Raw genomic sequence first — 13208 nt, forward strand, 5'->3', positions numbered from 1 at the left:
GGAGAAAGAAAGGGAATAAAACGAACCTTAAAGAGGGAAATAAAGAGACAGCAAGTGTAGGCTGGTGGAAGAAAGAGGCACTATGTGCATGAAAAAAAAGCAGCATTGGAGTTTGAGAACCTTACATTTGGGAGCGCCACCTAACAGAAAACACTGGGGCCATCAGTGTTTAAGTGGAAAACGAATATGTGACAGAATCCAAATGTTTCTAAGAAACTCTACGGCTCTGGTACTGAATGTCAGGCTTATGAGTGCCAAGGCTTTCTGTCTGGTCTGTATTTCACCTCATGCCTCGTTCATTCAACAATATACACATTTTACCCCTATATCTCACTCCCATAAGTTCCTTTTCATCCCTGCATTACCTTTTATACTGTTTTTTTAAACCTTCTCTTCCTCCTCGCCAGCTTTGCTGCTTTTTTCTCTCTTGTTCTGGCCTGGGTCAAAGTCTGATGCATAAAATCAAGTGTCGAGCCTCAAAAATGAGTGCTGGTGGGCCCCATCTCTACCCTCCCGCTCAAAGTAAGTACTGGGGACGTGCACTTACCTTCAAACAAGTTAAACATTGTTCACCTGGAAGTCAAATCTTTCACTGATCAACAATTTCTACATTTGTACATTAGCTTAAATACACCAACGAGACACATACCATGTTGTTCCATAGCCCCTTTGCAAGTTCTTCATGTCCTTTGATTGTAAAGTGAAAGCAGTCCGGGGTAAAAAATGAGTAATCAATTTTACCATTCTGCAGAGAAAGGAGAAACAAAAAAAAGTTAAGTCCCTGTTGTCTTCCAGTGAGTCTCCATGACAGCCTGTGAAAAAGAGCTTTACACTGATATATTTTTCTTTTGGCAGTTTTATAGTTGACTATTTCACAGAAGTGTGGTTTCCCTACTTGTCAGAGTTTTCTCTTGATTATGATCATATGTGGCATGACTACTGATAATTATGTATATAACAATGCAACAGAGGAACCACACATTTTAGGTCCAGCGTACAAGCACTTTGACCTTTTGTGAGTATTGTGGAAATTTAATCATGTCCATGTCACGCCCATCACTTTCACTCGTTGGTGGGCTTGCCTTTCAAAAATCACTTGATGTCATTGTAAAGGCTTTATGTTTGTCCCACCTTGAGGCTGTTTTTGTCACGCCTTGCAGACTGACCCTTTTACATGGATTATTGCACGATTGCTGATATGCTTCAGCATGGGCAAACTATTTGTTTTGTCTCTCCCTTTCATGCTGCATGACGGGCATGGTGCTCACAGTGCGAACATGCCCAGCAGCATGAACTCGATCAGCAGTATTGAGACGCTAGTCACATTGTTCACAGTTACCTAATCAGAGTAATTTCTTGAGGCTCTCCCCTTAAAACACTTGAAACTGGTAAATGCTTTACGTAAAACAGAAATCCTCAAAACAAAAGCTGCTCTCCAGGCACGGCAGGAGAGCCAATACTACAATATTCACTGCACTTTGAAAAATCGCTCCATAATGCTTTGCAGGGCATTGCTTTTACTACCATTTTGGCTCATAAATCAGCTTGTGGTGGTACTAGGACAATGGGACCACCTAAAAACATTCACCACAATGTGCTCTTTCTGGCTAGGTTATCTCTGGATCCCGACAATAGGTTAGTGGGGACTCCAATATAATAAATCCTCCCACCATTCAGTGTCTTTTTAAGTGCTCTCATTGCGGAATTTTTGTTTTACAGCTGGGAATAGCCTGTGTTTTAAGAGCCTTGTCTGTAATATCATTGCTATTCGCCTGCTGCTTCTGAAAACATATAATGCACTATGCTCTCTAGGGGCTACATGTGTTGTTACTTTGCATTATTTATTGCTATTTTCTTTCTGTGTGGTTATGTGATCAGGTTTTTTACAAATGCTATTTTCATTGTAGAGTCTTCCAGGGCTGTTGTAAGCATTACAATCATATCAACATATTAAAATACTCGTGGTACGGAAACTTGCCCCATAAGCTTTGAAGGGCATTAATTTTCCAAACCCGTTTTGCTCATAACTCAGCCTGTGGTGGTCCTAGGACAATGGGACCACCTTCAAAGCACTGGCCGCAATGTGCTCTTTCTGTCAACTTCATCTCTGGGTCCCCACACTAGGTTAGTGTGGACCCCAAAAAAGTAACCCCTCCCACCATTGTCTTTTAAGCTTTCCCATGGCTAGATGTTTTGTTTTACAGCTAGAAGAACTTTTTTTTTTTCAAAGGCCTTATTTGTGTCATCATTGTAGTAGGCCTGCTAGCCTTAAAAATACCCTCTGGGGGTTAAGTATATTGTTACACTGCATTACTTTCTCATGTTTTTTCATGGGTTATGCTCTCTACTAAGGGCTAAAAATATGCTTACATGACCATGTTTCTTACAAATGATATGTTTGTTATATTGCTTTCTAGAGGCTGTTTTGAGCATTACAGTATAATGCCAAAAGTTTATTTCTGATAAAGGTTTATATGATGATTGTATATGTTTTATTAATCTCTCCTTATTACAATTATTACCATAATTCAGGCCAATTTAACATCCTTACTACAGTATAACTGTTTGAACACTCTTGATAAGTTTGGATGACCCTTCTAGTTTATTTCTCCTCTGTGTCCGTCTTGTGTCTTTTTTGGGGAAATTGCGTTAGCTAGCCAGGACCTCTGATAGTGGTGTGGTGAAAGTGGAATTCTATTGGAATTATCATGGCAGTTTTAAATTAGGATGCTAAATGGCAACATTTTCATTTTTTGATGCAGTTAGAGGAAGAATGTAAATGGAAGTGCTTTAGTTATATGCAGGGCCACTGGAGTTATATGGCAATAAAAGACGAAATTATGAGGTAGAGTTGACCAATTTATGTGTCAAAAAAGTCCAGGTATGAATTTACAATGCCAATAGCTCTAACTCAAGCAAATGTGAGACCTATTGCATTGCAAATGCTTGTTTTAAACTGACTTGTTTTTTTCAAGTCTCATGAAATTGCTAGAGGGTCTGGTTAAACAGTTTCATTCTGACTGAATATTGTATCAGAGGAGTGCTCTGAAAGTGCAGAGTGTGATTGGAGTGTTAGCAGGGTGATTAAGTCCATAGGAAGTCATCTTTCATTGACATTTCCTTTGCATTTCTGTTTGCTTAATGTATGCTCTGTGAGTCAGTGGCACTTGCACATGAGAGGAAGTGTATGATCATGGTCACGCAGGGGAGAAATGATCCTGAGAAAGTTGTTGTCTACCATCAAATTAATATTTTCCTTACATGTGTGGACATGTGATTCCACATGTCTCTACCTCTCTGATTCAAATTTAACCATAGGATACTTACAGAATCTTTAGGTGGCTGCACCCGTTTTAAGAATGGTTGCAATATTACTGCAAAGTCCTCTGTGTTTTTATACCTGTCAGAAGATACAAGTTCTTCTAACCTATTCTGTGGAGAAAAACACAACACAAATAGTCACAACTGTTGCTTTTGGAGACAAATGTTAGGCAAAGACACAGAGAGTAAACACATAAACACAATAGGAAATAAAGAAGGTAAGAACTTCATGTAAAAGTCCATAATATTCCCAATCCAAATAAATAAATTGTACCTTGTACCACAGATAAAATTCAAGCACATTAGTACAGATATAGTACCTTGTTGTCAGAGAGTATCAAGTGGCACTGCATGTCTGAAAGATGCTAACATTTTATTTCTCATATATAAAGCTTTCATGGGAAGTCATCAAGGTATTGCAAACTGTAATTTACTAAATATAGATGAGAATATTATATAAAAATAGAGACTTGTATGTATTTCCCACCCATGTAGAACATTAAGATATTCCATTTTGAATTACAATCACAATACCTCGTTTAGGCATATAGGGCTACATGTAGCGATTTCCTAATTGTGATTTCCTGCGAACCACAATTAGAAAATTGCTATTTCTAATGCATGAAACTCTTTTGAGTTTCATTTATGATTCCTATTTGTTCGTAAATAGACCTACCTCAGGAACATCAATGAGGTAGGCTGCAATTTGTGTCCCACTATGAATACTGGTCATCAATTGGATTGTGGCCTCTGGGTTCAGCAGACCACCATGTCTGTGAGCACTTTTAAATAAAGCAATCTTTTTTTTTTTTAACGCAAACCGTTTTCCTTTACCCCCTTTGGAGCCACGGACGTAACGGTTACGTTCTCGTCTGCAGCGCTGCTGTGTCCAGGATGTAACCGTTACGTCTTGCACCTGGCCCACGGGGGAGCGATAGTGCTCCCCCCCACATCCCCAGGGCAAGGATGGCAGCAGAATCGTTTCCGCTGCTATCCCTGACTCCCCACCCCGGGGGCATCTCAAGATGTCAGCACGCGATCGTGCACTGACCGCATAAGAGGTCGCTCATCAGAGGTCTGAGGAGAAACTGATTGGTTTTGCCTCAGGACGGGGGAAGGGGCAGGTCAGACAGGCAAGAAAGGAAAGAAAATGCTTTTCCTTTCCTTTCATGTCTCTCTGAGCATTTCTGCAGCACGACTGCATAGCAATCGTGCTGCAGGAATGACCACTGGGCATCCGTAACTTTGTTTATTTTTTAAATCTGGAATGAGGGGAAAAGCCCCTTGGGCAAGGGTCGCGCCCCTTGGGGGCAGATCGGCCTATTTTAATTAGGCCCATCTACCCCCAAGGGGGGCAGAAACCTATAGGCACCAGGGATCTTTTTTTTTTCACAGAAGGGTAGTCGTCCCTTATGCAAGGTTCCCTTTCCTTTGGGAGCAATTTTATTTAAGGCCACTTCTGCTTCTCTTGGGGGCAGATTGGCCTATTTTATCAGGCCAATCTGCCCCCAAGGGGGGCAGAAACTACCAGATACCAGAGGATTTTAAAAAAAAAATCTATAATGGGACCAGCCCATTAGGCAAGGGTCACTCACCAGGGGGGCATAATATATAAGGCCGTTTCTGCCCCCCTTTGGGGCAGATCGCCCTACTTCACTAAGGACCATCTGCCCTCCAGAGTGGCAGAAAATACTAGACACCAGGGAATTTTTAATTTTTTTAAATTTCACATAAGGGGAGCAGCCCCTTCGGCGAGGGCTGTTCCCCATGTGGGCATATTATTTTAGGCTATTTCAGTCCCTCTTGGGGGCAGATTGGGCTATTTTTATTAGGCCCTTCTGGGGCACCAGGGATCGGTGTGTGTGTGTTTTGTTTGTGGGGGCAGCTCCTTGGGCAAGGGTCACTTCCCATGGGGGCACCTTACTGTTGACCATTTCTGCCCCCCTTGGGGCAGATCAGCCTTTTATTAGGCCCATCTGCCCCCAAGGAGGGCAGAAAGCCTACTAGAAACCAGGGAAGATTTTTTTTTTAAAAAGAGGGTGGGGTAGGCCATACCCCCACCCCACATAAATGGGGACAAAGTCATTCTGCCCACCGGTGGGCAGATGGGGTAATTACTCCCGATCTACTCCCCGGGGGGAGAGTGCGCAGAAAGCCTACTAGATGCCAGGGAATTTAAAAAAAAGAGGGTTATGGGCTGCCAACCAGTATGGGCATAGTTATGCCCCCACCCCAACTGAAAAGGGTAACAGTTTTTCAGAATCCCAGAAAACTAAAGCATCTCATCCCAACTCCTAGCAAGAGGACATTTGATTATTTTGGGTTTTGATTGTACATTTGGGCCTAGAGAGGTTGGCTAACTCCCAATATCGTCCCACTTGGAATGGTGAGTGGCTGCACTTTTTGGACATGGGATGCTGCCACCTAGAAAAATCTACCATACCTAGACACATCTGAAAACTAAACATCTGGGTGATTCCAGGGTGGTGTGCTTCACATGCATTCCACACCATTTTCTTACCCACAATGCCCATCAAACCTCCAACTTTGCTTGAAATCAACCATTTTCCCTACATTTTTGTAATGGAACCTTCTGGAATCCTCAGGAATCCACAAAATTCCTACTACCCAGCACTGTCGCATCTATACAGATAAAAATTCTGCCCCACTTGTCTGCCTAAAATTTTTTTTTTTTCAAACTGCCATTTTGACATGTTTTTGGCCCTTCTCTCTCTCAGGCACTTGGCCCACCTACACAAATGAGGTATCATTTTTATCGGGAGACCAAGGAGAAGACTTGGTGGTAAGAAATTTGTGCTGGTGTGGTAATTTCACACAGAAATATGAAGAAAATATGATTTTTTAGCTAAAGTCGGGGTTTGCAGGGGATTCTGGGTAAGAAAATACTGAGGGATCCATTCAAGTAACACCTCCATGGACTCCCTCAGGTGTCTAGTTTTCAGAAATGTCTGGGATTGGTAGGTTTCCCTAGATGATTGCAGAACCCAGGACCAAAAATGCAGGTGCCCCCCTTGCAAAAACATGTAGTTTTGAAATAGATGCATTTGATGTGTCCATGTTGTGTTTCGCTGGCACTAGGGTTACCCACACACGTGAGGTACCATTTTTAGCAGGACATGTGGGGGAACGCTGGGTGAAAGAAAGTTTGTGGCTCCCTTCAGATTCCAGAACTTTGTAGCACCGAAATGTGAGGAAAAGGTGTTTTTTAGCCACATTTTGAGGTTTGCAAAGGATTCTGGGTTACACAACCCAGTCAGAGCCTCACAAGTCACCCCATCTTGGATTCCCCTAGGTGTCTAGTTTTCAAAAATGCACAGTTTTGCTAGAGTTTCCTAGTTGCCGGCTGAGCTAGAGGCCAAAGTCCACAGTTAGTCACTTTGCAAAAAACAGGTCAGTTTTCATTAGAGAAAATGTGATGGGTTCATGCTGTGTTTTGGGGCATTTCCTTTTGCGGGCACTATGCCTACCCACACCAGTAAGGTACAATTTTTATCGGGACACTTGGGGGACATGCTGGGTGGAAGGAAGTTTGTGGCTCCTCTCAGATTCCAGAACGTTCCATCACCAAAATGTAGGAAAAAGTGTTTTTTGCCACATTTTGAGGTTTGCAAAAGATTCTGGGTAACAGAACCTGGTGACAGCCCCACAAGTCACCCCATCCTGGGTTCCCCTAGGTGTCTATTTTTCAAAAATGGACAGGTTTGGTAGGTTTCCCTATGTGCCGACTGAGCTACGGCACAAAATCCACAGCTAGGCACTTTCCAAACAGCACGTCAGTTTTCAATGTAAAAATGTGATGTGTCTATGTTATGTTTTGGGACATTTCCTGTTACAGGCATTATGCCTACCCATACAAGTGAGGTATCATTTTTATCGGGAGACTTAGGGTAAAGCTGGTTGGAAGGACGTTTGTGGCTCCTTTCAGATTCTCAAACTTTCCATCACCAAAACGTGGGGAAAAAGTGTTTTTTTAGACAAATTTTTAGGTTTGCAACGGATTCTGGGTAACCGAACCTGGTGAGAGCCCCATACGTCACCCCATCATGGATTCCCCTACGTGTCTAGTTTTCAGAAATACACAGGTTTGCTAGGTTTCCCTAGGTGCCAGCTGAGCTAGAGGCCAAAATCTACAGCTAGGCACTTTCCAAAAAACACCCCAGATTTCAATGTAAAAATGTGATGTGTCCATGTTGCATTTTGGCGCATTTCTTGTCACGGGCACTAGGCCTACTCACACAAGTAAGGTACCATTTTTCTTGGGAGACTTGGGGGAACACAAAATAGAAGGACAAGTGTTATTGCCCATTGTCTTTCTCTATGTTTTTCCCTTCCAAATGTAAGACAGTGTGTAAGAAAGAAGTGTATATGAGAAATGCCCTGTAATTCACATGCTAGTATGGGGGCCCCTGAATTCAGAGATGTGCAAATAACCACTGCTTCTCAATACCTTATCTTGTGCCCATTTTGGAAATACAAAGGTTTCCTTGATATCTATTTTCACTCTTTATATTTTCTCAAATGAATTGCTGTATAACCAGTAAACAATGAAAACCCATTGCAAGGTTCAGCTCATTAATTGGCTCTGAGTACCTAGGGTTCTTGATGAACCTACAAGCCCTATCTATCCCCGCAAACAGAAGAGTCCAGCAGACTTAACAGTATATTGCTTTAAAAAATCTGCCACAGCTGGAAAAAGTTACAGAAGAAAACGTGGACAGAAGTGGCTGTTTTTTCAACTCATTTTCAATATTTTTTAATTTCAGCTGTTACTTTCTGTAAGAAAACCTTGAAGGATCTACACAACCCCTTGCTGAATTCAGAATGTTGTCTACTTTTTAGAAATGTTTACCTGTCCGGGATCCACCACTGGTTTCATACACATTTTTGTCACTAACTGGACGGAGGCTGAAAGCTCAAATTAATAGTAAAAATGGGGTATGTCCCAGTAAAATGTCAAAAGTGTGTTGAAAAATTTGTTTTTCTGATTCAAGTCTGCTTGTTCCTGAAAGTTGGGAAGATGGTGATTTCAGCACCGCAAACCGTTTGTTGATGCCATTTGCAGGGATAAAAACAATTTTTCTCTTCTGCAGCACCTTTTTCCCCATTTTGCTCCCTCAAAAAACAATTTTTTGCTGTATTTTGTCTAATTTCTTGGTCTCCTTCAGAGGGACCCACAAACTCTGGGTACCTTTAGAATCCCTAGGATGTTGGAAAAAAAGGGCACAAATTTGGCACAGATAGCTTATGTGGACAAAAGGCTATGAGTGCCTACGCGCAAACTACCACAAATAGCCAAAAAAGTCTTGGAATAGGAGGGTAAAAGGCCTGGCAGCGAAGCGGGTAAAGAAAATCAGGATGTGTTTAAAAAGAAAGAAATTAAACTTTGAAGTTTCATTTTTTAAGAGCAGGCAGTGGTCTGTGAGGCCTCTGCCTGCTCCTAAAAAATATTTTCCTAAATATTCTCAAAGTGGAAGGGTTCCCATTTGCTAATGGGTTACCACCAACTTTGAATTGGCAGAAAAGTGTGAATGTTTTGCAACTGCATTCCGGTATATGTATAGTTGAAAAAGTAAAATTATTTTATTGTATACTATTTTAACAACATTTGTTAATTTAAAAATAAGTGTAACTTTAATGTTTAAAAAATATAAATTTAAAATAATTATATATTTAATTGTAGTACTTATTTTTAATATATATTGAATAGTTGTGAATAATTTTAATGCATCTTTAAAAACATGCTTTCATTTAATTTATTTAAATTGATTAAATATGTAATTCAAAATTATGTTAACTTAAGCTGCAGTGACTATTTTTATCATGTTCTATATTTAAAACAAATAAAATGAATTGACAATATTTAAAATAAAATATATGTACTTTTTAAAAAAGTTTAATAACTTTTAAACATTTCCCTATACTTCCCTATACTTTACTATTGGGTAATCACCGCCTCAGTTGCAGAGGTCTCTGCCTCGTGTGTGGAACACAAAATATGGTAGTAACTTAATGTCTGTATTTTGTTTATTTAGACACCACAGCCTAAACTGAGGGGGTGGAGACATGTAAATCTACACTTTGTAGTAACTTTATACTTTTGTAATTGCCCTCGTAGACACTGAAGGAAAGTGATTTTTAAATTAGCATTTAAAAAGGTTGCTGTATTGATGACAATCTGCTAACATTAGCAAGCAATGTTGGAAAAGGGTTGTTTACAGTGCACCACCTTTATCAACTTTGCCACAACCTTTAAAAACATTGACAGAGGGAAACTATTGGACAAATTGCCAGGACAGGGTGTAGATGCTTTTAAAGCAGAATAGCCAGCACAGGGTTGAAACTGCATAGTCAGACAGGGTACAGGTTCCATAAAATGAAGTTTATGAGGTGGGCATAGATTGCCCAAATTGTGGAGTCAATGTGTGAGGATATATTCCATAGTTTTGTGAACCTGAGGCGGGATATGGTCAAGAACATGTGGGACCTTTGTGCAGGGCATGGTTTGGAAGTTGCATGTTAAAGGAAGTCTGACTTTTATTAGGGGCTGTGGCATGCAGCAGAGGCAGTAGTGACTGTGTCAAATGTGATATGGCTTTATTTAATAACATAAATGTTACCTCTGATGCTTTTTTCCCACATCAGTGAAAGAAGATATTTTCTGAACTGACAGGATAATGCTGTTCAGTTAAACTTTCACTGGCCTCTACCTGTTTGCTATCATCTGCACATTTCATATAATCAAATTTTTGCCAAAAAGCTCAAGGGTAAGTTTTTTCCACCAATCAATCAATTTATGGAAACATGAGAGCTAAGGCTCAAGGGTGCTACTTTAATGCAGGTTACATGGCCTGGTTCAACGTTTAACATGAAAAGATGATGGCTAATACTGGGGTGGGCGGGTGAAACTTTACTCCAGCCAATCAAATTATGAATTTCCAACAGGTCAAGACCCCTTGGCAAGACTCCTCTTTATTACTGAAATGTTGATAATGGTTATATTTTTGTAGAAATAAACTACTACAAATAATATTGTATCTGAGGCCCATATTGCCATCAGCGTAACTCTTGGTAGGAGAGACATTAATGAAAATTGTGCATAAATACCAGTTCAAAAGTTAGAGTACTGAAGACATTTGGGAAGTTCATTTTCACGTCTGGATTCCTGAAGCAAGGAAGCTTTTGCCTTATTCTATTTCTCAGTGGTAACAAAAATGTGACCTTCAGCTAGGAGACAAATGTGTCAAAAATAAAGGTATCCAATGATATATAAACTGAATTTGACCCTCAAATTTGAGACATGCAGGCTTTGTCTTAAATTGACGACTGGGGCATTATCACAAAACAATTTTGTCTGGTGCTTTTTTGTGTGTCAATGGTAATAAGATTAAGGCAGTGCTTGCTCCAAACACCTTTTAACACTGAATTACAAAAATAGGATTCTCGAGGTGGTAATGTGCAACAAGAAAGATTGTGCATATTTTTTATGTGCCATTTTGTTGTGGTGGTGATGTGTTCTGCTGTTTTATTGTTCCACTGTATATTTGTGCTGCACCATTGCAATGTGATTTTGCGTTGACATACAGCAGTTCCTCTGTTGCATTCTAGTTTAATTGTTTTCTGTCAGGGAACGGAGGCAGGGTGGAGTGATCCCAAAAAGTAACACTCAGTAAGGAGACAAGGCAAGGTAATATCAGGTTACTCAAAGTATAACTCAGGCTGCTAAACAATAGAGGCCAAGAGCTAGACTTGAACAAAGTATGATCAAAATAAGGGGTGTGCTGGTATATGAACAAGAGGTCTCTTGGTAGCTTAGAGAAAGCCCTTTGGATTTACCCCAGCAGTTTATTAATAGTTAATACAATAAACCAAATATATGGAATACAACTGATAATTTAAGTGAATAATATAGTAACAGCTCAGTTACAATGGAAAGTTCTCTCTTAAGAAAACCAGCTTGCGTATTGATGAACAAACATGACAAATATATGTTCATTCTATATACATATGAAATTAGAAAGAAAATATGATAATACATAAAACTGTACCCAGAGACAATTAATGGAGGTTTACAGACCTCCTCAATTCTAGGAAAGTGGGTATGTGAAGCGTAAGACAAAGAGTTTAAGTAATTTGGAATTGGTATCCATAACATATCTCTTTTAAATGGCAAGGGGTATTTAGGAAACATAAGCTCTATCAATTCTATGATAACAGCATACACCATACCACCAAGCTTGAAAAGATAGCTTTAAAGAATCCTTCCAAGATTTAGTAATCTGTTAAAATGCAATAGTTAATAATAAGTCCAAAATTAAAATATTTTTATTTTGATAATGAGACCATTCTTCCACCTGACTTCCAAGAAATATATTTGAAAAGCTTAAAGTTATCTTAGTATTAAATATAATATATATCTAATTCCATACTCTTACCCAAAACTGAATTGTGAAAGACAGTCAAAGAACATTTATGTTTAAGGTCTGAAATTGGTGCATTACAGGACCAACAAAAGGACGAAAAATTAGGATTCATTCTATGTAAAGAAACTGGCATAATTAATAATCTACTATATATAAAGAACAAAGTTTGGATAGCATTAGCTGCTCTGGAGGATTTCCATATTTTAATCCGAATTTTATTCCATAAATAAGTGTAAAAGGTAACAATTTGCAAGGAGACAAGGCAAGGTAAAATCAGAAGAACAAGAGGTCTCTTGGTAGCTTAGAAAAAGCTCTTTGGATTGACCCCAGCAGATTACTCTTAACAACAGTCATACAGTGAAATCATAGGGCGGGCCTATTGTGTAGAGACTGTTGTACTCAGTGCGAGGTGGACCAAGACTGACAACAACACTGAGACAGGTAAGACTCTAAAAGACTGGGGCGCAACAACAGAAGTCTTTCCCAGCCAGAGGTCACACTGTAAATGGATAGGGATTGCAACAGACAGTGGACTAAATTTAGAATGCAGAGAACCAGAGTGGAAGAATAACCACGATACAGGACAGACACAACAGCAATCACACAAGGAGAGAAACAACACATGAAGTTAAGAGCAGGGCTTCAGCAATAAAGAACAGGAATCCTGGCATCAAGGGCAGGCTGGACGCAACAGGCACTGTAACAACTAATACCCCATTGGTACAGGGAACTGAAACTAGGATTCAGAGCAAGGATTTAGAAGCTGTACCCAACATGCACTGGAACAAGAAATGCCCCATTGGTACAGGGAAACTGGAATAAGGATTCAGAGCAAGGAACTCAAGGCTGTACCCTACATGCACTTGAACAAGAAATGCCCCATTAGCACAGGGAAACTGGAACTAGGATTCAGAGCTATTAACTTAAGGATGTACCCAACAGGCACTGGAATAAGTTATGCCCTGCTGGTACATGGGATCAACACAGGAATTCAGAAACAGGACAGAACAGAGATTCAGAACAAGGAAATAAGGGACCTGTTGCCTACTCAGCAAATATAAGGTCAGAAGTCCAACAGGAAAAACAGAGAAATCAGGATATCAGGCTACAAAGGAAGTTGAGACTGAGAAACAAGGAAAACACATAACACAATGCTGCTCAGGGTAGTCACAGTAAAAAAGGACACTGAAGAAAGAATTAGCAGGAAACAGGAACTCCTCTCAAGGATTTAAGGGTTCAGTAATGCAGGTACCTGGAGAAGAAAATGGGAGCATTCAGCAACAGCAGTTAAAGTGTGTGTTCTGAAAGCAGAAACCAGGCTTAAGTCCCTCCTCCAAGCCCACACCTACACAGGGTGATTGGAATGCAGAACAGGTGTGAGTAGGCTGCAACACAACCCAGATGAGAGCAGTCAAAGTCCCTCTTCCAGCTTTTTGCCTGGAGGAG

At 40.2% G+C, this 13208-nt stretch overlaps 1 protein-coding gene across 1 annotated transcript in view; it reads right to left on the reverse strand.

Moving 5' to 3' along the window:
• LOC138260033 (phospholipase B1, membrane-associated-like) overlaps positions 1-13208 on the reverse strand; it is a 171669-nt gene that overhangs the window by 5095 nt on the left and 153366 nt on the right. The window contains exons 13-14 of the mRNA XM_069208114.1: positions 3328-3432; positions 650-745 (exon numbers count right to left, since the gene is read on the reverse strand). Of these exons, the coding sequence (XP_069064215.1) occupies positions 650-745; positions 3328-3432 (201 nt within the window). The remainder of the gene's footprint in view (positions 1-649; positions 746-3327; positions 3433-13208) is intronic.

The sequence above is a fragment of the Pleurodeles waltl genome, chromosome 9, assembly GCF_031143425.1.
Source record: "Pleurodeles waltl isolate 20211129_DDA chromosome 9, aPleWal1.hap1.20221129, whole genome shotgun sequence".
Classification (NCBI taxonomy): Eukaryota; Metazoa; Chordata; class Amphibia; order Caudata; family Salamandridae; genus Pleurodeles; species Pleurodeles waltl.